At 28.7% G+C, this 24,948-nt stretch overlaps 2 protein-coding genes across 2 annotated transcripts; one reads left to right on the top strand and one right to left on the bottom strand.

Annotated features, from left to right (window-relative positions):
- Window positions 1-601: 601 nt before the first annotated feature.
- On the top strand, window positions 602-21,109 carry LOC122512205 (dentin sialophosphoprotein). The gene is made up of 17 exons (XM_043627919.1): window positions 602-735; window positions 1,400-1,535; window positions 2,299-2,976; window positions 3,054-3,568; window positions 4,233-4,326; window positions 4,498-4,817; window positions 5,153-5,341; window positions 8,525-8,564; window positions 17,489-17,622; window positions 17,851-17,899; window positions 19,197-19,334; window positions 19,415-19,567; window positions 19,665-19,843; window positions 19,940-20,143; window positions 20,258-20,404; window positions 20,507-20,600; window positions 20,719-21,109. Exons 3-17 carry the CDS (start codon window positions 2,307-2,309, stop codon window positions 20,910-20,912), a joined length of 3,120 nt encoding a protein of 1,039 aa, XP_043483854.1. The 5' UTR covers window positions 602-735; window positions 1,400-1,535; window positions 2,299-2,306; the 3' UTR covers window positions 20,913-21,109.
- A 1,457-nt stretch (window positions 21,110-22,566) lies between these two features.
- Window positions 22,567-24,765, bottom strand: LOC122512206 (WD repeat-containing protein 74). Its single transcript, XM_043627920.1, has 7 exons — window positions 24,533-24,765; window positions 24,180-24,321; window positions 23,921-24,016; window positions 23,485-23,782; window positions 23,263-23,360; window positions 22,954-23,155; window positions 22,567-22,871 (listed from the first exon to the last, which is right to left on the bottom strand). Exons 1-7 carry the CDS (start codon window positions 24,585-24,587, stop codon window positions 22,809-22,811), a joined length of 954 nt encoding a protein of 317 aa, XP_043483855.1. The 5' UTR covers window positions 24,588-24,765; the 3' UTR covers window positions 22,567-22,808.
- Window positions 24,766-24,948: the final 183 nt, after the last annotated feature.

The raw sequence follows: 24,948 nt of genomic DNA, 5'->3' as shown, positions 1-24,948 counted from the left end.
CTAACTTTTGAGGATTCGAACATGTGATCATTCTGATAAAGCAGATTTCTACCAAAATTAGATTTGCCAATATTAATATTCTACAAAATTACAATTCTGACAAGTTAAAGTTCTACGAAAACGTGTTTCTTATAAATTGATATTCTGTCAAATTGAATTTCTTGCAAATATAAAATCGATCGAATCGACATTCTGCCAAATTATATTTCTTATTAATATATATTCTGTACAATTCGCACTGTAACTTTTGAACAATATGTTTTTATTAAATTCAAACATTTAATAATTATTTAATCTTTTTATTCAGTGAATATATATTTATTCTCCATCATATTTCAATTAAATGTCAATTCTGATATTTTACGTTTCGATCTATTAAAATGTAGGTAAAGTGGAAATTCCAAAAATAAAAATTGCAATAATTTCAAATTGTGGAAAAAAAGAATTAGTTTAAAATAATATTCTCCATATGCAGAATATATCAAATGATTATTCCCTACTTTTGAATTTCATTCAATATACAATTTAGGTTATTGAGGATTCGCGTATCTGGTCATTTCTAAATTGTAAATTCGGCATAATGAGCATTCGAACTTATGTTTTTGGTACAGAGGGTAGCACCCCTGGCCATGCAGACTACAGTACTACCCATCACTGATGGAACGTATAATATTGTATTTTACAGTAGTAAATGTGGAAGTTATGCGTAATTTCTTTATTAAATTTGCAATAATCGTATGTATTTTAATTATATCTTTGTGCATATAAAATTCTTAACAGTATCCCAATTCATTACTTATCTTTCTTAAAAGGCAAAATGAAAAAACAAATACTATTTAAAAGGCATCTACTGTTTAATCTGTACTATGTGTCTCGTTAAGTTTTATCTTTTTTCAATTTTAATGGGACTGTAAATATTTGTGAAATAATGCATTTTTAATAATTTTTACACTGTCTATGTAAGGACAGTGTAAAAAAAGACTGTATTTTATTCGTTAAATACCGTAATAAATACTGAGTTTTATCTAGATATAGAAATATCATATTTTCATAAGACCAAGAAAATATTACATTCGTCCATAAAGTATGTGGAAAAATGTTTTTTTTATATTTGATTGATAATAACTTATAAGAATTTAGTTATTTGTATTTCATACTTGGAAAATTCAAATCTTATTAGAAAACTACATTCATGTTTAACATTTGAGACACAAATATTTTAAACATATAGAAAAGCAATTTATTTATTAACCCAAAAATATAAAGGTTAATTATAATATACGGGTTAATGATATATGAAAGGAGAAATTTTTATATTTTTTATGCTCTAAGTAATAATAAGATACAAAAATTTGTTTTAAATAATTGCTTTTAATGCTTTTAATTATCTTATTTTTAGATTGGCTGTAATTGAAAATGGTTAGTTTGCTAGTTTCAAGTTTTCGAAGCCTGTCTACATTTCAATCTTATGATGCAAGAAAAGAACGACGTGTGTTGTGAACTCAAAAAGAATAGTCAAATTGTGGAAAAACTTGGTAAGCACTGTTTTTTGGCACTATATTATTAATTTAAATAAACTGTAGAGACCACATAATAATAATATAATTATTGTTGTATAATAGTAATATAAGAAATATAGAATCAAAAAAATTGTTTATTTTGCAAAAAGTTTTTGTTCTCTCGTGAAGAATTATTCTTACAACAACAATTTTTAATCGTTAGAATGACAATACGCAATGTTATTATCAAAAATAATTTCCTAATTTTACCTACATTAACATTTAAATATGTTTCAAAACAAAAAAAGAGTATTTTATTTTATTATAAATAGTTTAATTAAAAATCTTTACTTTTTTGTTATTTTACAGTTTTTATGAAATGTTATTTCTTAAATTTTTGTTTATTTATTCTAACAAAGATTAATAAAGACTGCGAATCATATTTAAATACATAAACAAAATAATATCCTGTAATATTGTTTATTTGCTCGGACAAACTCGCTAATATCAGTCGACGACTGTCATTTTAGCAATTTGGCTATGCACGAGTTGGTCGAGTCATTTTATTCAGATCATAAACTTACTTATTAAAATTACCGAGTATTTTTGCAATAAAACAATAATATAAATACAATTTATATAACAAAATATATATGTGAAAAAATGTTTAAAAAAGTTTAATTTCTTTTTGTATCAAAATTTTATAATTTAAAGATTTCGTCAAGATTATTTTCTCCTTCAATCAAGATAGTGAGTTTAATAAAATGTTTGATAAAATATTAAGTAATAAAATTTTTAGAATTTTAAATGGAGAGTTCAAATGAAGAAAAGCAAACTGAGTCCGATGAATATGATGATAAAAATAGACATAATGAACAATTTGGTATTGAATTATTTGACAATTCACAAACCAATTTTGAAAAGGAAAATTCGAAAATTATAAAACATAGTGCAGCAGTTAATTCTACAACAATGATTGTGGAAGATGTTCAAGAGGTTTTTCAAGATGATGAGGGAGATGAAGAAAGGTGTTCAGATGAAGATGATATGCATAATATTGAAAGCAAGGTTGAAGAATCATCCGCCTCTACTACAAATTCTTCTGATGAAGATTCAGAAACAAGTTCCAATGATAAAACTGATCCAAAAAATAAAACTCCGGAAGTATTACAAACCTCTGAAAAATTGAAGAATGATGTTGAGAGTAACACAAAAAATGACGACACAACAGACGACAGTGACATTGAAGATGATTTAGTATCTGCAATTAATTATAACACTATCACTTCCTTGACTGCATTGAAAGATATGCTTCAGTCATCAGGTGAAGATTCTGATGGAGTCGATAGTTTTTTTCACCATTACTTTTTATCTCACGTTAATCGTCTCCCATCTAGAAATCAAACACACAGTCCGTATCCATGGGGGAGGAGATTATCGGAATGTCGAGAGGAGGATGAATATGAAACAGAAGAAGGTAAATAAATAGTTATTGAATTTTTCATTTCAATGTTAGGCATGTGAATTAAGAAATTAACTATGTTTATTTTATAGGAAAAAATGCAGAATGTCCGGAAGGAAAGGATATAAATTTAAAACAGAGCAAGAAAGAATTATTGAGTTCTCAAGAATCGCAGGATCATACATCGGAAAGTATTCCTTCTAAAACAACGAGTCCTTTATCTTCAGAAAATTCCAGTTCCGAAAAAATTGATCAAAAATCGAATCAAACAACATCGAGTACATCGGAACCAAAAACGTTGCCTACTACTTCAAGATTCACAACATCAACAGTGACTTCACCAACAGCTACTAAGCCTCCATTACGTCGAAGACACACCACTGGACCAGGAATGACGTTTCCTGCAACCGATCCTCCCACATACTCCAACAGTATGACATTCTTAAAAACAAGCCCATTGCCAAGTCCTCACCTTGACAAGCGCTTTTTTGATTCAAGTTTAATTGAGATGAAAAGTCAAGCTAGCAGTTCTAGTACTCTTGACTATGATTCGACGGAAGAAGTTTGGGTTCGCAGAATTGACTTGGGTCAAGACAAGAGACGAAAGGTGAGTGTAACAGTCAATTTTCTTCACATAATTGAATAGTACAGATTTACAGAATAGAAAGGAGCATGCAGCGAAGAATGTAGGTTATGTTTATGGCGATTTTCTCTCTGTGTCAACAATGGTTTCAATATGCGGTTTCAATATTTCATAAATTTATTCTACTTGAAAAATTCAAGATTCATGTTAAAAATATGTATTATATAAATAAGATTTCATTGAATTCAACTTATCGGAAATATCTAGATATACTTTGAAAAAAAATGTTTATATCTGAGAATGGTATGACAAATAATAATTCTAGTCATTTTGTTCGAATAAAATCATTTATTTCGAATCGGATTTTCAAGCTGTTGCTTGCAAATTATGTCGTTAGAGACTGTTACAAAAGCCAGAAAATACTCAATACAACTACTATCTTTTGATCAGACTAAAAGCGGAAAATATAGAAAATATTCTTTAGTGCCATATTTGGATCGTTGTTGGGAATATTGTGGAAAATATAAGGTATATAAGCGCCTCCTTTGCAGTATGCAATAGATAGGAACATAAAGAAATACAGAACGTTAATAAAAATACAAGTACAAAAATATTTATGCGTTATGCATTTTTGTTTCACTTATGAAATTATAACGTTTTTAATTTTTCTTCATAACAATTATTTTAGGAACTTGGTTCTCAACCTTTGCCAACGATTGTAACTGAGGATGCTGATAATACTTATCAATTTTCTCAAGATCAGAATCATAGACCACGAGCTGGTAAATAAAGCATTATAGAAACAATTTTTTTCTTAAAAGTTATAATACTGTTTATTCGATAAAATTTGAAATGTCTTCATTTTTTATATATTCTAACTTGTTATTTAGATAAAGAATAGTGAAAAAATTTGCTTTATTTTATTGGATTAAAAAATATTATTATTATTTCAGGAACTTGGAGTTCTCATTCACGAAATATTAGAAAACCATCCTCGGGCAGTGCTCCTAATTCAGGAAAATCAACACCTTTGCCACAACAATTAGAATCCACATCAAATTCTGTAAATTCTAATAAAGGATCAAAAAAATTTACTGGAACACGTTCCGGATATCGTAGTAATAGCGCAGAACGTAGAAAAAGTGGAAGTGATGAAACTGCTAGTCCCACACGCAAATCTGCACTTTTTGATGCTTTTCGACCAAGAAGTAAATCAGATGCTAGTAAAACTAGAAAACCCAGTATTATAGCAAATATGAAAAACGTTATGCAGGTTTGTTTAATTTATATTATGCTTTTCAAAATTCTCATGTTTTATGTTAACATCTTGAAATATTCATTAACAAAATTTTTGGTTTAATTAAATAATTTTTCATTTTCCATCAACACTTAACTTTAAAAGTCAAATATAGTAACAGAAAATTTAAGTAGATTATTCAAATATCATTCCTATTATTATAAGATTTTTCTCAACAAAAAATAGAAACTACTTATGTGCAGATTCGTGTAACCATTACTTTAAACGAAAAATGAATAATGGTTTTAATATTTCCCATATTCTTTCTTTGAAAACATTTAATTTAAAATATTTTGAATTTCTTTTTCTAGCATTCACTATATAGGAATGCACTTGGAAGTTCATCTGTAGATATCAATACTGATCATAAGGAAAATAAAGACCACAATTCAAGACCTAGAGCTGGATCTGAAAGCAGCAGAAACCCTGTTAGTAAAGTCATGGACCTCATTAGGCATCGTAGTCATAGTGCTCTTAGTTCAGATGATAAAAGGAAAGCAGTAAGTACAAGCTATTACATATTTTCAACTGTAAATTATATTTAAAAGTTTATATTAAAAGGAAAACGAATCCGAAATTAATTTTACTTAGATTTCGAGGTCATTCTAAAATGGAAAGTATTTAATTACTTATTTAAACTTTTTGGAATAAAAAAGATAGGTACATATTTAAAAAAGTGTCTTCTGAAAATTATTCTTCTTAAAGAAAACATCTCTAGAATATACTTTTATCGTTGTTTTAATTTTCAAGTTTATAGGTTTAAAAAATGCTCATACATTTTCCATAGTTTTAACATGCAAAAAAAAAAAAAATAATAAAATTTTTCACACTTATTGAGAACAAAATTGTTAAACTTACGTTTAAAATAATTTTTCAAAAATATTAAACGTTTAATAATTCAAAGGTTTTCTTTAATAAATTTTCCTTTATATAAACTGGATTTAATAAATCGCCCGTGACTCCAACGTCGGGCGCGTTGTTAGATCCGGAGCCTAAATTATATTTTAAGCAATGATTGGAAGTACCTTCTAAAAAAATTAAAATCAAAATTTAAGATCAATTGATAATATTTAAAAACACTTTAGGTTTTGTACAAAATCTGTATATTCCGTCCTTTTGTTGTAATATTTAAAGAAACATTACTTTTGATCTAATGTTAAAGCACATGACCCTGAAATATTAAAATACATGGAGTCAGAAAAGTAAAATTGCAGATGAATGTTATCGTCGTGTACATTTATTGTTACCGTGTAAGTGTAGCGATAAAAGTTAGAATAAAAAGGAGAAGGAGGCTCACAAGTGTCAAAGAGGGGAGAAATACGAGTAGTGCTATTCAGTTATTCGTTGAACTTACAGTCTCTCGAGAATTTTATTTTTCTAAACTCGGTTTTTTCAGTTCATATTTCATATCGCTTTTTTTACTTTAATTCAAACTATTTATTAATTCACTTGAAACGTAGAAAATTTTCGTTTGTGATTTCAATTAAAAGTTTCTATAGTAAAAAAATATTTCTATAGTATAGTTATTTACAATGCGTGATTAACTATATACATATATATAGTACATATACAAACACACACACACATACACACCCACGCATATATATATAAAAAGTTTTATACTATATAATGAAATGTAGACTTATATTCTTTCTGTTTTTAAAAGAAAATAATAATAGTTATGTAAAGCAAAATGTGGAGTATTATTAAAATAATATATTTTTATCATTTATTAAGTTGTATCACATAAAATTTCTGATTGCTCTTCAGGAGAATTCAAAACAAAAAGTTGTGGTACACACATAAAAAGACTTAACATATTTGTGACTTAACATATATGAATGAAAAAAAAATAAAACGTATCATATTTCCAATATGGCGTTTGAACAATTATTAAATGTTACTGTATAATCTTGTCTTTTTAAATATTCTTTCAATTATACTAAGTCAAGAGAAGTGAATTATGACTTTAAACATAAATTTATTCAAGCAAAACTAAAAATTAAAAAATTTATGTATTACAACCTATAAATGATAATATTAATTATATATATTTATTGATATATTCTGTATACAATTTTATATATATATATATATATGTATATTCTTAAACATATTATAAAAGATTAAAAGTAAAAAAAGATTTACTTGAATTTTTCAATTTTCAGTAATAAGATTTTTTTAACCAACGTTCTGTTTGTTATGAATATATTTTAGCCTTGACTTTTACCTAAGCGTCAAAGGTCTTTTTCTGTAAAATAAGTGAAAACATCTATTAGCATACAATATTATTCCATTTCTTTTCTGAACAATAATTTTTTTCATTATATGTAAATGTTATTCATTAATCTCTTATGAACAAAATATATATAAATAGTTTTTTGTGATGGCTTATTGTATAAATTATAAATTAAAATAATTCGAGCCTAAAATTGTAAATATTGCATGTTGTAATTATTTTCATTCTGCAAATATTGAAATATTAAAAATTGAATCATCATTGCATCACATTCCGTGCGTATACACATGAAATTGAAAATTCAAGTATAGTTAAAAGTGTAGTAATTACTCAAATTCAAGCTTTGTATAGTTAACAACAAATCCAACAAATATATAATGTACAAAATATTATTCTACTATTTTTTTTCTATTAAAAAAGTTATTCACAAACAATTCTAGACTATTATGTCTTCTTACTTTCGATGGATAAAAAATGGGAAAAAAGATTGCGACTATTTTGCACCAAAACCTAGAAGTCGATCACTTGATTCCAAGAGTTTAGAAGCTTCGGGTATACGACTCATTCTGCAAAGTGTATATATGTTTACCTCCAAATTTAATAAATCTCTATCTCTATTTCACTGTAAAGTGAAGAGGAAAGATAAAATCATTTTAATTCCTTCTTCATAAATATGTTGACAATTTTATAGCTCTAATTGAGACTGTAATATAATTGATATGTAATTATTATGTAAAAATCTATTCTTTATGATTTAAGAGACAACATTACGTAACAACTGAATGAAGAATAAATTTTGATTAACTGAGTAAACAAATTCTATTTTCTACTTTATTCTTTAGAAAATATTAGAAAATTGTTTTTGCAATAATAAAAGGAATTACAATGATATCTTTATTATTATATAGGTACTTTTTAATTTAATTCTCCAAGAATCAGTTTCAAAGAATTTTTATGTGCTTATTTATAAAAGATCCCAAGTCTTATTTGACTAAGGCCAGTATTATTGTGAGAAAACATCTTGTTTTTCTATTTTCGGTTTAAATCCTTTTATGTTTCCATCAGTGACCTAATTTTATAAAAACTTTTAAATACTGACAAAAAAATTAACTATAATCTTATGTATACACAATTTTATTAAATTTCAATTTTTTGCATTGTTGGATTCGTAAAAAAGTTGCATTATAATAAAAATAATAATTTAAAAAAATTGATGATTTAAAGGAAAATTATATTCGTTTGAATTATAGAAAAAAAAGATACATACCTATAAAGTACATATTTTTGCAAGTCGATATTATAAAAAATATTTAAAATATCAGAAAACTTTAATGGAGACAGGCAAAAATTTGTAATTTTCGTAGCTTTCATTGTAATAAAAAGTTTAGAAACTTAACTTTTCTTATAGGTATCCTTGAGTAATAAAAGTTTGTCTTTTTTTCAGAGAACAGCAGCTCAACATCAGTCACATTTAACAAGTCATAGTAAGTCTTTAATTTATATAAATAGATTTTTTTTCTATTATAATATTTACTATGCAAAAAATAAGGGTATCGTAAAAAAAGTATTTATTGGGTTAATTTAAAAAATAGATCTGAATCACAAAAAAATTATTGAATTTGTTTTATAATTAATATTTATTCACGTATAGTGCGTAATTTTTTTCACAAAAATGATTTGAAAATGTACATGTGGAACAGTTAATACGATGCATTTTTTGGAAACAATGAAGACAAGTGTTACAAGATCATGATGACACTTATATTTTAACTAAAATTCATGAAATTTGTGAAAAATACCATAAAAAATGTCTTCTTTGGGCCCATTAGGATATTTAAGTCGGGTGGGGGAAAATTCAAGATGGAAGCAAGCTGAATGATAAGCATACGTTGAAAGTGTGTATGAAATAGTATCTAATTTTTAATTATCTCGCTTACACTGAGAAAAATGGATATTAAGCTTTATTATCTAGATATTAGTGGTCAATATCTGTGACAGTCAAATATGTAAACATCTTAGATGTTCAAATGTAATATCTACAGATGTTGGAAAAAGACTTGTTCAAACATAACTTTTACCTCAAGAGTAGGTGCAGAAAGTGTAGCGAAATGTATGGTAAAATTACGTCACATCCAGCAAAGAGAACAGCATAGTGCAGGTTAGGTGTTAAAGTGTTTGAGTGTAAGAAGTGCAAGCAACGAAAACATACCTATGAGGGTGAAGTCCCATTGAACCGTTTTGCGTTGCGTTTTGCAACTAGGCCATGAGTGCAAATATAGCCAACATATATCTGTATCTCTCTCACACTCATGGCCTAGTTACAAAACGCAACGCAAAACGCTACCATGGGACTCCACCCTGAGGCTGAAGTCCCATGGCAGCGTTTTGCGTTGCGTTTTGTAACTAGGCCATGAGTGTGAGAGAGATGGAGATATATGTTTACTATATTTGCACTCATGGCCTAGTTACAAAACGCAACGCAACACGGTGCCATGAGACTCCACCCTGAGGCTGAATTCCCATGGCAGCGTTTTGCGTTGCGTTTTGTAACTAGACAATGAGTGCAAATAGAGCAAACATATATCTCTATCTCTCTCACACTCATGGCCTAGTTACAAAACGCAACGCAAAACGCTGCCATGGGAATTCAGCCTCAGGGTGGAGTCCCATGGTAGCGTTTTGCGTTGCGTTTTGTAACTAGACAATGAGTGCAAATAGAGCAAACATATATCTCTATCTCTCTCATACTCATTGCCTAGTTACAAAACGCAACGCAAAACGCTACCATGGGACTCCAGCCTTAGCATCTTTTCTTAATATCTAGTAAATTAAGGTTTTTAATATCCACTTTTCTCAGTGTAATTATTGATAAATTTTTGTACCCAAGTTTATTTGGATTTTAGTTTTTATTTTTAATGAACAAAGTAATGCAATCATAAAATAAATAAAAAAAATAAAATTGATGTTTATGATTACATTAGTAAAGGCCTACGCAGAATAGAATCTTTAACCGGATCCGCAATCGTAAGCGTTAGCGCAAGAATGAGTTAAGGTGCTTCTATACCTCCGGTGGATTGGTCAAGCAATCGGCTCGATGAATTTTCACGGTCGGAAAATGTACTTTCATGGCGGGTATTTTTGAATAAGTAAATGTTGAAAAGGTTTTTACTTGAAAATTTATTTAAAAAAATGATTTTATCATAGAAATTCTTTTGAAATTTATGTTAAAAAACATGTTTTATTTCAAAAGTTATCAAATTTTAATTCAAAATGTTTTAATTTTCCAAAGAAGAGTAAAAAGCCTAATGTTTTTGAAATGCTAGTACAGACGGTACAGACGGTACAGACGGTACAGACTGTTTGTTATGAATGTACATAACCTAGCGTTGTGTTGTCGTGCTTGTGATATTATATTCTAAATTTAATGATTTTATTATTATTATATTAAATAATAATGAACAGACAACACAACGCTAGGTTATGTACATTCATAACAAACAGTCTGTACCGTCTGTACTAGCATTTCAAAAACATTAGGCTTTTTACACTTCTTTGGAAAATTAAAACATTTTGAATTAAAATTTGATAACTTTTAAAATAAAACATGTTTTTTAACATAAATTTTAAAAGAATTTCTATGATAAAATCATTTTTTAAAATAAATTTTCAAGTAAAAACCTTTTCAACATTTACTTATTCAAAAATACCCGCCATGAAAGTACATTTTCCGACCGTGAAAATTCATCGAGCCGATTGCTTGACCAATCCACCGGAGGTATAGAAGCACCTTTAAGGAAGGATAGGTATATTGTTTATCCTTCTCTAACTCATTCTTATGCTACGGTAACGATTGCGGTTCCGGTTAAAAATTCTATTCTGCGTAGGCCTTTAGTTGGTTAGTTCTTTAAAAATTTAAAAATAAAAGATAAAATCCAAATAAGCTTTGGTTCAAGCTTACTTCATAAGAGTGAAAAGGATAGAGCTATGTATCTTTCCTTCTTGTATTCATGAAATTCTGCTTTTCTTTAAGGCCAACGTACAACTACTTCAGGAACGTCGTTCGCGAATGCAAAGCATGAGTTAAAAAAGAAAAGAGATATATTTGTGTACTTTTCTATCTCAAGGCCTAAGCAGAATAAAACGGGAAGCGAACTTTTTTATTTTGCGTTGGGCTTCATGCATGTCGTTCGCGTTTCTTTAGGAGGTAAATTGTTGTTTTCTGCTTTCAAATTTAATGGGACTGTCCCCTTAAGTCTAAAGACCAATGCAGAATATAAACTTTAACCGGAACCACAATCGTAAGCGGAAGCGGAACAATGAGTTAAAGAAGGATAGATACATTCTTACGCTTACGATTACGGTTCCGGTTAAAGTTTCTATTCTGCTTAGGCCTTAAAGCAGAATAAAACAGTAACGGGAACATAAGCATGTGATAGTAAAGGACAAACGTATCTTCTATTTTTTTTATCTCATGGAGCGTTTACACCTCTGTAAAAATTGTCCAGAACGGAAAATTTACATTGGAGTAAGAGAGTCAGATACTCAGTCTGTCTCTCTTACTCCAATGAAAAATTTTCTGTTCTGGAAATTTTTACCGAAAGTGTAAATGCTCCCTCATTCTTTCGTCCTTGTTGTTTTTAGCTCAAGGGCTTTAATGCTCATCCACACTTGCTAGTGCGGAACGTCATGCATAAAATAAACGAAGATAGGTCTGTCTCCGTTTTTGTCTATCTAATGTTATGCGGTCCGCTCTAACAAGTGTGGAATGAGCATAAGGCCTTGCTGCAATAGGATCTAAAACCAATATTTCACAAACGGGTTGCGTTGATTTTAGCATTAAGGTGCTTCTATACCTCCGGTGCAAGAAGACTAGAGACAGGAGGAGCAACTTCGATATATTCCTGTAGAGTGCGGTGGCAGAAAATGTGAGGGCAATGGAGGTGGTACTTGAAAATGTAGTTCGTGCAATAGGCCAAAATTAGGTTTCTGCGCATATTGAACATTCAAATGATTCAGATTCAAACACGCGCTAAAAGAAATCTTTTTCCACGTGCTGCACATTGTCATTGTGTGATATTGTGTTTACCGCAAAGTTTTTATGAAACAATTTAAGTTGTTTTTAATTACCTACTACGTATTACAACTAATTTTCCAAGGTTATTTTTTAAAGTTATGAAATAAACGTCCACCTTCTATCAATATAATATGAATACAAACCAAGGTTTTTTTTGAGGTTATGAAATAAACATCCAACTTTTATCAATACAATTATTAATAATTTCTAATATTTTTTCGACATTAGTTTGGGATTGCAATTTATCAAATTTCTTTCAGTTTACTACCTTATTATGACGATGAATTTCAAAGTCAAAGAATCATAATCGTTAAAATAACCTCTTCATAATATAATATATGACATTTCTATGTTTTGACGTCTGCTATTCTCTCTCATCTCTTTCCACTACTTGCGCAGTAACCTATTTTGCGTTTCTGCACCAACTACATTTCTATATTACTACTTCCCCCATTGTCCTCATCTACCAAGCCATCCCCACTACCCGAGTTATCCCTCCTGTCTCTAGTCTTCTTGCTCCGGTGGATTGGTCAAGCAATCGGCTTGATGAATTTTCACGGTCGGATAACGTAATTTGATTGGCTGTACTAAAGATTCCATTTTCATGATTTTCTAATTTCGGGTTTACACTTTAGGGCCATCCATAAACCACGGAGCCTCTTGAGGGGGGGGGGGTCAAGCAATTGACTACGACAAGAGGAAAAAATGGCGCTAATACATGTAATAGCGTACTACATGGGGGAGGGGGGGTCAAAATTCCCAAAAAATGGGGCTACGTGGTTTATGGACGGCCCCTTTCTGCTAAACTGAGATTTCATTCTTTTAAAATAGTAAGAAAGAAACAGCAATTAGTTATTACTTCCTCTCTTGTAAGTTATCACACAAATAGGTATACGCCTGAGCAATATAGGACAAGATATGATCGCATCTAAAGGCCTAAGCACAACTGGTTCGGTTTCGGGAGACGGTTTCGGGATATGTAAGATTTACATATATTTTGAGGTTAGGAAGCCCATATCCCGAAACCGTCTCCCGAAACCGAACCAGTTGTGCTTAAGGCCAACGCAGAATAGATCTTTAACCGGAACCGCAATCGTAACCGTAAGCGTAAGAATGAGTTAGAGAAGGATAAACAATATACCTATCCTTCTTTAACTCATTCTACGGTTACGCTTACGATTGCGGTTCCGGTTACAGATCTATTCTGCGTTGGCCTTTAGGCCTATAAGTTCATGAAAACTGAGGAGCAAAATTAAGACCAACGCACTGTAGGTTCACAAATGTCGATCACGAACAAAATGCATGAGATAGAAATGGACACAAATTAATTTCTATTCTTTCCTAACTCGTGCTTTGCGTAAAGGGCCAGTCCCGTGTCAGCGTGAAAACGGAAAACGAAAAACGTTGAGCCATTAACAAATCCCGATGCCATAGAAAATTGGAAATCATTCTAAGGGTGCGCAGTCCCATGCTGAGCAGACATTCATGGCCTAGTTACGAAACGCAACGCAAAACGCTGTCATGGGACTCCAGCCTGAGGCCGCAGTCCCATGGCAGCGTTTTGCGTTGCGTTGTAATGAGAGAGAATGCAGCAAACGTATATTTGCATCTTTTTCTCTCTCATTACGACGCAACGCAAAACGCTGTCATGGGACTCCACCCTTAGAGAAAGACAAGACGGTTTTTCCAAAAGTCGTGTGAACGTACTCTCAGGCTGGAGTCCCATGCCAGCGTTTTGCGTTGCGTTTTGTAACTAGGCCATGAGTGTGAGAGAGATACAGATATATGTTTGCTTTATTTGCACTCATTGCCTAGTTACAAAACGCAACGCGAAACGGTACCATGGGACTTCAGCCTTAGGCCTTAAAACTTCTGAATTATAAGGGTGAAGTCCCATGACAGCGTTTTGCGTTGCGTCGTAATGGGAGAGAAAAAGACGCAAATATACGTTTGCTGCATTCTCTCTTATTACAACGCAACGCAAAACGCTGCCATGGGACTGCGGCCTAAACGTTGTAAACTTTACATAAGAGCAGTGTTGGGAAGTGACGCGTCACTCGAGGTTTTTGACGTAAAATACTTGGTTTTTTACATAGGTTAAATACGTATTTTACCCCCCTCCCCCAAAAAATACATTGTGTATAAAACTTTTGAAGTAAAAAATACGAGGTATTTTACTGTAAAAATCCATGTAATTTACCTGAGGTATTTTACGCGCCCAACCCTGCATGAGAGAGAAGAAAACAGTCCTTAAAGGACGATACAACATGTATTTGCATCTTTTTCTATCTTATGTTTTGCTACATTTTTGCTATATTGTGATTTAACCTTAATTTGAGAGTCCTTGATAGTTTCGATATTTGATTTCCTCCCTTTATATATATATATATATATATATATATATAAATATATATAAAACAAAAAAATAATAATAATAAATATACATATGATACGTATGATACATCTACACAATGTGACGCACTGCACGTAGTTACTACTCTATGAACTACTTTTATGAATAACATTATCATTAATTTTATTACAAAAATCTTTAATTATAATGAAAATGTTTAAATTATAAGTTTTGATTTTCATCGTTATATTATTTTCGTAAGTTTATTATGACGTAAAAGTGTTTTGATATTGATGATGACAAAAAAGTTACAATAAAGAGCTTAAAAAACGTATTTATGTATTTTGTCGGAATATTTATCTTATAACTGGTGAGTGTTTATCATTACAGTAATTTTATAAAGCATAAAAAGAAGGACTCGTAAATGAATGAGCTGCAGTACATATGTGAACAAAATGTGTTAGAAGTAGTAAAAATAAGTTAAATTGATATTTAGTATTTATATCTTCAGTTATTAATTTAAGAAATTCTTTTAACCTTAATTAGTTACAAGAAGTTGATTCTTTCAAAGTAACAAATAAATTAATTAACAAAATTTTTTGGTTTACAAATATTTATAATTTATTTTTGTACTAATAATAATTATTGAAATACACTGTACATAATTATGAGCTCATTGCAAGGAAGTAAATATATTAAAACTAGTTTTTATTAATTTTTTAATGTTTATTTATAAAGATATTAGAAATGTAAATTATTGTACATATAACGTAAATTAAATAAAATGATTATTTTAAATGTCTATCCACGTTGCTTTTGTCACTGCTTCTTTTGGTCGATTTAACAAGTGAGAAAGTTATAATTTTTTTCATCTGTAAATTTTCAAAGAAATTTGTCAAATTTCTCGATATTTAGGTCGGTGACAAAACATTTTCAAACGTATAATAAATGTTTTAAGCTGGGAAAATTTATTAATATAAATAACGATTGTTTCACCAATTATTATATTATTTATCTGACCATATAACATCTATTTTTATATTTAGGAATGTTAAATTTTCAAATTAGTAAAGTACAAGAAATATCTGCAGAAAAAGTTTGTCTTTCGAAAAATTTATTTTTTACTAGAAATCTTTTGAAGGTCATATTAATCAGTGGTCATGTGCCCCATATACTTTACTATGGGAACACGTTTCGTTGTTTAATTTTTTCGCATTGAGACGAATCGATTGACCATTTTTACTAAAAAAAACTATGTAATAAAATATCATTACTTAAATTTGAAGAGTGTCTGCAACATGAATATGTTGAGTATGTGAAAAGTAAATTATAATTATCATCTGTATTGAAAAGTTGCACTAAAATTTACGTTGATTTTGTGGTAATTATTAATGTATAATTTGGAAAAACTAACAATAGTGCAATTTTTAAGTTGTTATATTGTCAGATATTTTGAAAAATGTATGCTAAATAAATATTTCTAAAGAGTTTTGGACTACGTATATAAAAGTAATAGATTTTTGTAATGTAAGTTACGTATGTAAGAAGTTGTAAAAACTAAAAAGTAAAATTGAAAATTTATTAACACATCGAGGATTTGATTTTTTTTTCTTTTGTATCTTTTTCAGTCTTCTATATACGAATACAAAGTATCAAAGTAAAATCTACGGTTATTTCATCTCTAATATGAAGAGAAAATATGAAGAGAAAATGGCCAGAAAGCAGGTTTAGAAAAAATTTAAAGGCAATTTTACATCTTATGTGACTAAATATTCCTCGTGCATAGAAATGAATGCTACAAAACAATTATAAAATGCACGGTATTAATCATCTTTTTGCTCAACACGGACTCACGTTACCAAACAGTGATAAAAGTGCTCATAAAAATCTTACTAAAGTAACACCATTGCCTACTGTTTCTTATTCAAAATATCAGGACAGAAAACTAATTCAAGAAATGCTAAATCATCAAAAGATACATAATGACAAATTTTGTCTTCATGAAAGACAAACTTCTCGCGGTTCTGTCAGTTCGACCTATTTCTACGGTCCTTTGATTTCTTGTGATACATCTCAAAGTTGCTATAATCGTGGGATAAACAGCAATAATTGTTCATTACATTGCGGCGCTCCTCCTGATTTCGAACACCATCTTTACAATAATCATTCTGGTCATCGCTATTATCAAACGTGTCAAAAAGTCAATTCGAGTGACACGACGTCGTCACCTTTTTCATCCAGCCCAACAAATATTGATCACGAAAAGCATCACCATCATCACAGCATCCAAGATATGATTAGACATTTGGGCAAAAGACTCGGACATATCAGGAGACAAAGTGAATGCCAAGAAAGTCCTAAAAAGCGGGAGGAAGACTTCCGTAATAGGAGTCAAAGCTTGGATGGGGCAGTAAAGCATCCTTCTTTAGACGTAGATTGCGAAACTACGTACAGAATTTATGAGAGCATTTTAAAACAAGGTAACGCTAAAAATGGGATATATTATAAATTTTATTCAACTTGGGTTAATATTTAATATTGACCAGTAAAATATAATCTGGAAACTGCTTTTTCACAGTCTTGTAATTTTTTCTCAATTGTATCCTAAGAAAGTCCAATTAAAGGAGAATTCACCTCGATTTTTAATACACAGTAGAACCCTTACTAAAATCCATTCTATTGGAAATTTGACGTTAAAACAAGTAAATCAAGTAAATCAAGTAAATCAAGTTTTCAAGACTAAAACTATACGCAAAAGTGGAATCCAAAGCGAGGATCATTAGAAAGCCTATATCTGTCAACTATTATTGGTTATCTTTACTATATGGGGATCTCACACAGAACACTATTGTTCAGATATGCCGTCACATTATCAATAAAAACATACAATAAAAACTGACAAATTTATTCAGAATGGCTTATCTGAACATTACTGTAAAAGTCTTGAAGTGTATAATACATTTTGCATTTGATAATTGCAGGTGCCCTAAGGAGAAGCTCTTTGGATCCAGGAACAAGGAGATTATCTCTTGGAACTCCCGTAGCTCCTCATAGAGCTGCTGATGCTTGTTTGGATCCAGTCCATGCTGCTATACTCTTTAGGGATGCTCGTGGAGTGAGTATTGAAAATTATAATATTATATTATGTACATGTGGAAGATGCAATAAAAGTATACATTTATCTTTCTGTGAATTCAGCATAAAAAGATATTCAATTCCTACTGAGAAAATATGCAATTATTCTAATATTATTATCGTTGAATTCTGCAAAAATGAAAACATTGTTGCAGTTGAATATTTTTTAAATTAAAAATATTTTTAAAAAAATAATTGTACATTTCAGTTGCCAGTGGTTGATCCTTTTCTAGAAAAAGTCTCTCTTTCTGATCTTGGTAAGTGTAAAAAATACAGAAAATATAAACAAATTTTAAATAAATATATTTATTGTGATTCTTATACTTAATACTATATTTTTGAGACAAAAACCTAAAAACAATTTATGCTTATTGCTTAAATGTTGTATAGGAGGTAAAATATTATTATTATTATTATTATTATTATTATTATTATTATTATAAATTAGCTGTGTTTATGTTATTTTTGGATATATTAAATAGAGTGGGGAAAGATGTCTAATATTTTTTGGCAGTCTGGACTTATCTTAAAATAATGAGTAAGCTATTTTTGGCATCTAGTTTGAACGGTGAGACTAAGGTTGCGTATAGATGTAAAAGAAGAACAGCAAAAAAAAAAAAAAATAAAATTTGTGTTTCGTTTATAGTTTGTGAATGTCATAAAAATTATTACAGACATTTAGTTATACAAAATTATTAAATTAATTTTACAAATGATTGATTGAAAAATAATTCTTCATATACATAATGTCAGTTTATTTTAATTATATTTCAATTAGAAGTTTGTTAATAAATAATTGTGTCGAAGTAAATTAAAAATGGTGTACAATGTTTACTTAATGTTAATCATAATGGAACGTTCATGATTATCATTTTAATTTAGAATATTCAACAAAATATATTTTTCATAGGTAAATTCAATTGTATGTAAATTTTAAGTGTAAAAATACATTTCATTACTGCACAGAAGAATTTTGTGCACTCAGTTAATTATTAAAATTAATATTAATTATTGAAGATTTTATATTAAGAATTATTTATTTCATTAGAAAAATTATAATACTAATTTTTAATATTAACTTGAAAAAATGTTAACTTTACACTATTACTCAAACTCAATGGGTTTACAAACCGCTTTTAAGCAAATCGTAGAATCCTGGAGTTCCCAGGAAGCTGATTATCCTGTTTATTCAAAGGATCTTATAAAAGAATTTGAAGTTGAAAATCCTCCACTTGAAGGAGAATTAGCTTGGATCTTATCTAGAGGTACAAATTTGACATAATTCTGACGATAAATAATAACAGTAATGTCTAATAATAATAATAATAATAATAATAATAAAAAATGGTATTTTACCAATAAATGTGATTGAAAAATCTCAAGATTGTTTTAAAGGAATAAATGATTACTCCATTAAAAGTAATAATAATAATAATAATAATAAACTAAAAATATTATATTTATTTATTTAATGTTGCGAAATATTTACATATTACAATATGTATTATATTATATTTAAAATAATTTTCTAAAAACTAAAAATTTTTGTTGCAGAAGAAGATGAAACACAAATTTTTGTCAAGTTTTTCAAGTTTCACAAATGTTACGATCTTATCCCAACTAGTGCAAAGCTCGTTGTCTTCGACACACATCTACTTGTTAAGAAAGCTTTTTTCGCTCTTGTTTATAATGGTTAGTTATATATCCACATATTAATGAATTAATTAATTAATTGTATCTTTGAAATTTTTAAGTAACCATTATTCATATAGGTGTAAGAGCAGCACCTTTGTGGGACAGTTCTCGACAACAATTTGTAGGAATGTTAACTATAACGGACTTTATAAAAATTCTTCAAATGTATTATACTAGTCCATCAGTTACAATGGACGAATTGGAAGAGCATGAACTTGATACATGGCGAAGTAAGTGTTGAAAAGTTAATTTCTGCTTTTTACCAATTATTATATTATTAAAAAACAGTGAAAGTAATAATAAGAATATATTTAATTAATTTTTCAGAAGTATTAAAGGATCAAGTACATCCATTAGTTAGTATAGGCCCTGATGCTTCACTTTATGAAGCTATTAAAACATTAATACAAAACAGAATTCACCGTTTGCCTGTGATAGATCCTGATACTGGAAATGTTTTGTACATTTTAACTCATAAGAGAATTTTAAGATTTCTTTTTCTTTATGTAAGTATAAATTTTAAATGAAACTTTTTGTTTACTGGTCGCATATAAAAAGCTAGTGCTGCAATAATGTTGTAAAATATTTTTTTTTTTTTTTAGATTAATGAATTGCCTAAACCATGTTTTGTGAATAAAACTTTGAAAGAATTGAGAATTGGTACGTTTGACAATATTGAAACGGCAACTGAAGAAACTAGTATAATTTTGGCTTTAAAAAAATTTGTTGAAAGGCGAGTCTCTGCTTTGCCAATCATAGACACTGAAGGAAAATTAGTTAATATTTATTCAAAATTCGATGTTATTGTAAGTATTTATTACGTGAATATAATATTATTTAAAAAATTAATTAATTTCTCTCTTCATAAGAAATATCATTTAAAATTAATGCCTTTGATGAAATGAAAAAATATATTTTAGAATTTAGCAGCAGAGAAGACGTACAATAATTTGGATGTTTCACTTCGCGAAGCAAATGAGCACAGGAATGAGTGGTTTGAAGGTGTTCAAAGCTGTAAATTAGATGAAACTTTATTCACTGTTATGGAAAAAATTGTGAGAGCAGAAGTAAGTTTTATACACATACAAGAGAAAATTCATCTTTTCATGCGCTTAATAGGCATTGACAAAAATTTATAAATATAATTATAATGTACAATATATTTTTAGGTTCATAGGTTGGTTGTAGTCGATGACGATGATAAAGTGATTGGCATAATATCTTTGTCGGATTTGCTTTTTCACCTTGTTCTCAGACCCTGCGGTATGTATATATTATTATTATTTATAATTATTTAATTTTTAAATGAATTGTTAAGCTATTAGAGTAAAAGAAACTAAAATGTAAGTTTAAAATAAGAGAGAATAATTTTTTCCATTAGGGGAAGAAAATGGCAGTAGTAAAGGCAGTAATATATCCTTGCGTGCACAAGATTCAGTAACACCAAAGGGTTCTAGCTGTGCCCATTCAGAGTCGTCTCTTGATGATGTTCAAATAGAAACAGGTCATGATACTCTTGTCAGTCAATCTCAAGAATCATCATGGCGTGAAGTTACTGTTTCAGAAGGCGAATGAACCAAAGTTGGTTTTTGTAGGTTTATCTGCTTGTTCCTTTCCCAGCGATCCAAATTATTATGCGCAATAATATATTTCTTCCGAGAATTTTGTCACTTTGTATTCTCAAATTTTAAAGCTTTAAATCTACAATTGTTTTAGTTAAAATTAAAAAGAACATACAAAGAAAAATATAGTGAATCTATTTGTTTTTATAACATGGGTGATTTTTTTTTACCAAATATCTCCAATTATTATCAATTGTATTATGAGTTTGGTGCAAATGTCTTTTTCAAATGACATGACTTAATTTAATCAACTTAAATGTCGAATTATCAAATTAAATAGCATAATATTTTCATTCTACGCTTTTAAATTTATGTATTGGACGAATTTGTCAGAGATTTATATTTCAACTATTAAAACGGAAATGAATGCACTCAAAATTGTTTGTGATTTTAATATTTTATCTGTTCTCCGATTCTGAAACATGACGTTGCACATGACTGTAAATGTTCTAGGTTGGGTTTAATTTCCTATAAAAGATGTGTTCAGTTTATGTACATTACGCTTTATTAAATAAGAAAGAACTTTCAATTCGTTTCCATATGTTAAAATAAATTAATTACTAAAATATTATTTTAAGGAATTTTCCTTTTTATGAAGTTGAATCATAATATCAAGTAATTTCAGAATACATCTGTTAATCATTGTAAAAAAATGAGTATAATTATAGTAAATTGTTGCAATAGGATTTTGCTATAACGATAATAAGTTTTTTCATCTTCTTTACAATGTGAGACAAGATACTGTTATTGCAAGGAAAATAATTAAAGAATTAATAAACATGTATTCAGATTTTTTACACTTGAGTTAATAGTCATTTATGATACAAGTAGATACACATTTGGAGAATTATCATATTGACAGTAATTAAAAAATTTTTTTTTGTCAATCCTAAGAATGAAAGACCGAACAAAAGTATGTATATAAAATTGAATATTTAAGAATGAATTTATTTTTCATTTGTGTGGCTTGTTTCTTATTATTACACCAGTGTATAATAAATGAAATTTATTATTTCAAATTATTGTACTCGAAGTGATTTTGTAGTAAAGCAAAAGGAGTTTAATTTATTGGTCCTTATTTTTGGATTATTCAATTATAGTTATTTTTATAGCAAACGTAAAAATGTAAACATTTATCATAATAGGATGTGTATAATATTAATTAATTATGTATTTGTAATAAAAATTTTGTTATCTTTAAATTCAAATGAGAATTTGTACATTGACATTTTTTGTTTTAATGCAGTTATAATGTTGTCATAAACAAGGTAGTTTATATTCATCAGAATACTATTGTAAAAGATATAATTATCATTAATAAACACGCATCATTTATTCTTACAACTCTAAATACTTGTAAAAGAAGAGTAAAATATAAGAATTGCATAAAAGCAAAAATAAATTTATTATGATTTGCACTTATTAGTGTAAAATTTAATTATTCACAAAAAATTTGTAACTAATGTACATAAATAGAAGTTGAAATAAATCTCTAATAATAATGTTTGTTTTTATTCATTCATTGTGTCAGTTCAAAAATTATTGTCGTACGTATATTTATAAATAGTAGAGCATGTTAGGAGATTGAAAATGAAAATAAATAAAGCTTCTTTTATTACAAACTTAATTTATTATAATAATTAGTTATTAATTTTCTAAAGCTTTGTTGTGGATATAAAATAAAATTCATATACTAATGAAGATTAAATAAACAAATGGTTTTAAAGATTCTTTATACAAATATGTATTCGACATGTCCATTACTTTTTTTTTCTGGGGGTAATGATGTACAAGTACCTACGAAAATGATGTTGCAAATTTATACAAATCCATTATAGTTTATTCCTTTTTATTCACGTAATGTGTATTCGGATCGAGTTAATAAAGAAGTTAATCTTGTAGAAAGATATTGCTGAAATGAAAAAATGATAACATTTATTTAAATTAGCTGTAACGATAAAGATAATGTATTATAAATAATTTATTAACCACACCTTCTTTAAGATTAGTTTAGTATTTATATCATGTATTCTTAAAGTTCTATCCAAACTAATGCTAATAACACTGTCACCACTTTTAGTTATGGCGATTCCAGTAATACTACCAGCAGAACCTTTATACGAGTTCAAAACTTTTCCTCCATTTCTCAAATCTATTAGATTCATTCTACCTTTTCCGGAACCGACTATTACTTGCCTAAAACCAATACATTGTTGTAGACGAAAAACTCAAAATTAGTAATATGATAAATCTTCCAATGTTACATTAGTTAATCTACTTTTTTAAACCAAATATCGTCTTACATTTTAGAAGGATGTAAAGCTAGAGAGCCTAAAGCTTCTGACTTCATTTCCACTTTAATGACAGGCCTTCTTTGAGCACGTATATCATATAGCTGGACCTTTGTATAAAATTCCTCAATTTATTAATGTAGTTAATTAAATTCAACAATTTTTTAAACTACCTTATTATTATTATTATTAGATATTGAAAAGAAACCAAAACAGAAACATAATTATACTTACATGGCCATGTTTAGAAGCAGTTACAATTTTAGATGTTCCAGAAAAAAATCCTATATCCGAAATCCAAATAGGAACTTTTAGACCTAGAAAATCATTTTTCACATTTTTTGCAATAAATATTTCCTTTTTTCTCTCCACATCAAGTAATTTTAATGGATTTTCCAATCCTCCGGTGGCTATTAGTTTATCCGCTTGTCGCATTTTACGTAAACCAGGTCCACTATTCAAGACAATTAACTCTTCTTCATTAGAATTCAATCGAGTTATGTGTCCTGATTGCCTGGCTACTAAAATAGAGCTAAAATGACATAAAACAATTCAAAAATTCTTGAATTAATCAGTTTCTGATTCTTTTACTGAAACATTAAACTGTATAACAAAAATTTTCTATTGATTAATAGAATATATAAAAAATAAATTATAACATAATACTAACTTATAATAATTACAAATCCCAATAATATCTCCTTCCCCTTCATTGCACTTGAACGTCTGTGTAAATTTAGATGTTTCGGTATTAAAAACTTGAACACTAAAATTAAAACATCTATGTTAATGCTTTTTTGAAAACTTTAACGTCGCAATATTAGAGCGTATACAACGTCTTAAACTATGTAATAAATAATAACTTTGTTACTACTTCGTATCGTAGGAAATTAAATTGTTTAATGAAATTACAACATTGCAATATTTACCTTTGCGTTTCCTTTGTACAACAAGCTACCAAGATATCTACTTCTTTATCATCATTCCATGATAACTCCAAAACTTTCATCTGATTTAAGGTATTACATTTTTGTAAATTTATTACGTCTAATGATTCATCCAATGAAATGCCTATTTGCAAAAAAAAATTACAATACATTAGATTCAGTGTGAGGTAAATTAAAATTTTATTATCATTATTATTAAATTATAATTTACAAATTAAGATAGGTAATTATTGAATAAAATTACAGAAATAATATTTCTGTTTTTTTAAATGATTTCTTATTCACTTATTCTAATTGATGATGTTTTCAACATTAATAATTATAAAATTACATACCCTTCAAAGTTCCAGACAGGCATCCAACAAAAATTTGATGCTTTTCTGTTGGCATAGCGAAAACAATAACATTTATTTTAATGAAACTATTAAAATCAGGTTAAATTCTTATGAGCAATTTATTAATGTTATTTTATTAATTTTTTTAAGTTTATGTATTTTAACCTATTTCTCATGCTTTCATTCAGCATGCTTTTCTCGCTTTTCTGTACCGCGTGTCACTTAAAGGCCAACGCAGAATAGATCTGTAACCGGAACCGCAATCGTAAGCGTAACCGTAAGAATGAGTTAAAGAAGGATAGGTATATTGTTTATCCTTCTCTAACTCATTCTTACGCTTACGGTTACGATTGCGGTTCCGGTTACAGATCTATTCTGCGTTGGCCTTAAAGGTGAGATTTCATACGTCATTTGGT

The sequence above is a fragment of the Leptopilina heterotoma genome, unplaced genomic scaffold (genome assembly GCF_015476425.1).
Source record: "Leptopilina heterotoma isolate Lh14 unplaced genomic scaffold, ASM1547642v1 Lhet_95, whole genome shotgun sequence".
Classification (NCBI taxonomy): domain Eukaryota; kingdom Metazoa; phylum Arthropoda; class Insecta; order Hymenoptera; family Figitidae; genus Leptopilina; species Leptopilina heterotoma.
Note: the sequence above shows the minus strand (reverse complement) of the source record. Positions and strands in the feature narration are given on the sequence as shown.

What these genes read in the sequence shown, in the direction of transcription:
- LOC122512205 (XM_043627919.1), top strand. Translation starts at nt 2,307, where the DNA reads ATGGAGAGTTCAAATGAAGAAAAGCAAACTGAGTCCGATGAATATGAT. An exon ending in TGAATATGAAACAGAAGAAG is followed by an intron (nt 2,977 to 3,053) that starts GTAAATAAATAG and finishes TTTATTTTATAG; the next exon opens with GAAAAAATGCAGAATGTCCG. An exon ending in AAAAAATTGTGAGAGCAGAA is followed by an intron (nt 20,405 to 20,506) that starts GTAAGTTTTATA and finishes ATATATTTTTAG; the next exon opens with GTTCATAGGTTGGTTGTAGT.
- LOC122512206 (XM_043627920.1), bottom strand. Translation starts at nt 24,587, where the DNA reads ATGCCAACAGAAAAGCATCAAATTTTTGTTGGATGCCTGTCTGGAACT. An exon ending in CCTGTCTGGAACTTTGAAGG is followed by an intron (nt 24,322 to 24,532) that starts GTATGTAATTTT and finishes TTTTGCAAATAG; the next exon opens with GCATTTCATTGGATGAATCA. An exon ending in GCTTTACATCCTTCTAAAAT is followed by an intron (nt 23,156 to 23,262) that starts GTAAGACGATAT and finishes TATTGGTTTTAG; the next exon opens with GCAAGTAATAGTCGGTTCCG.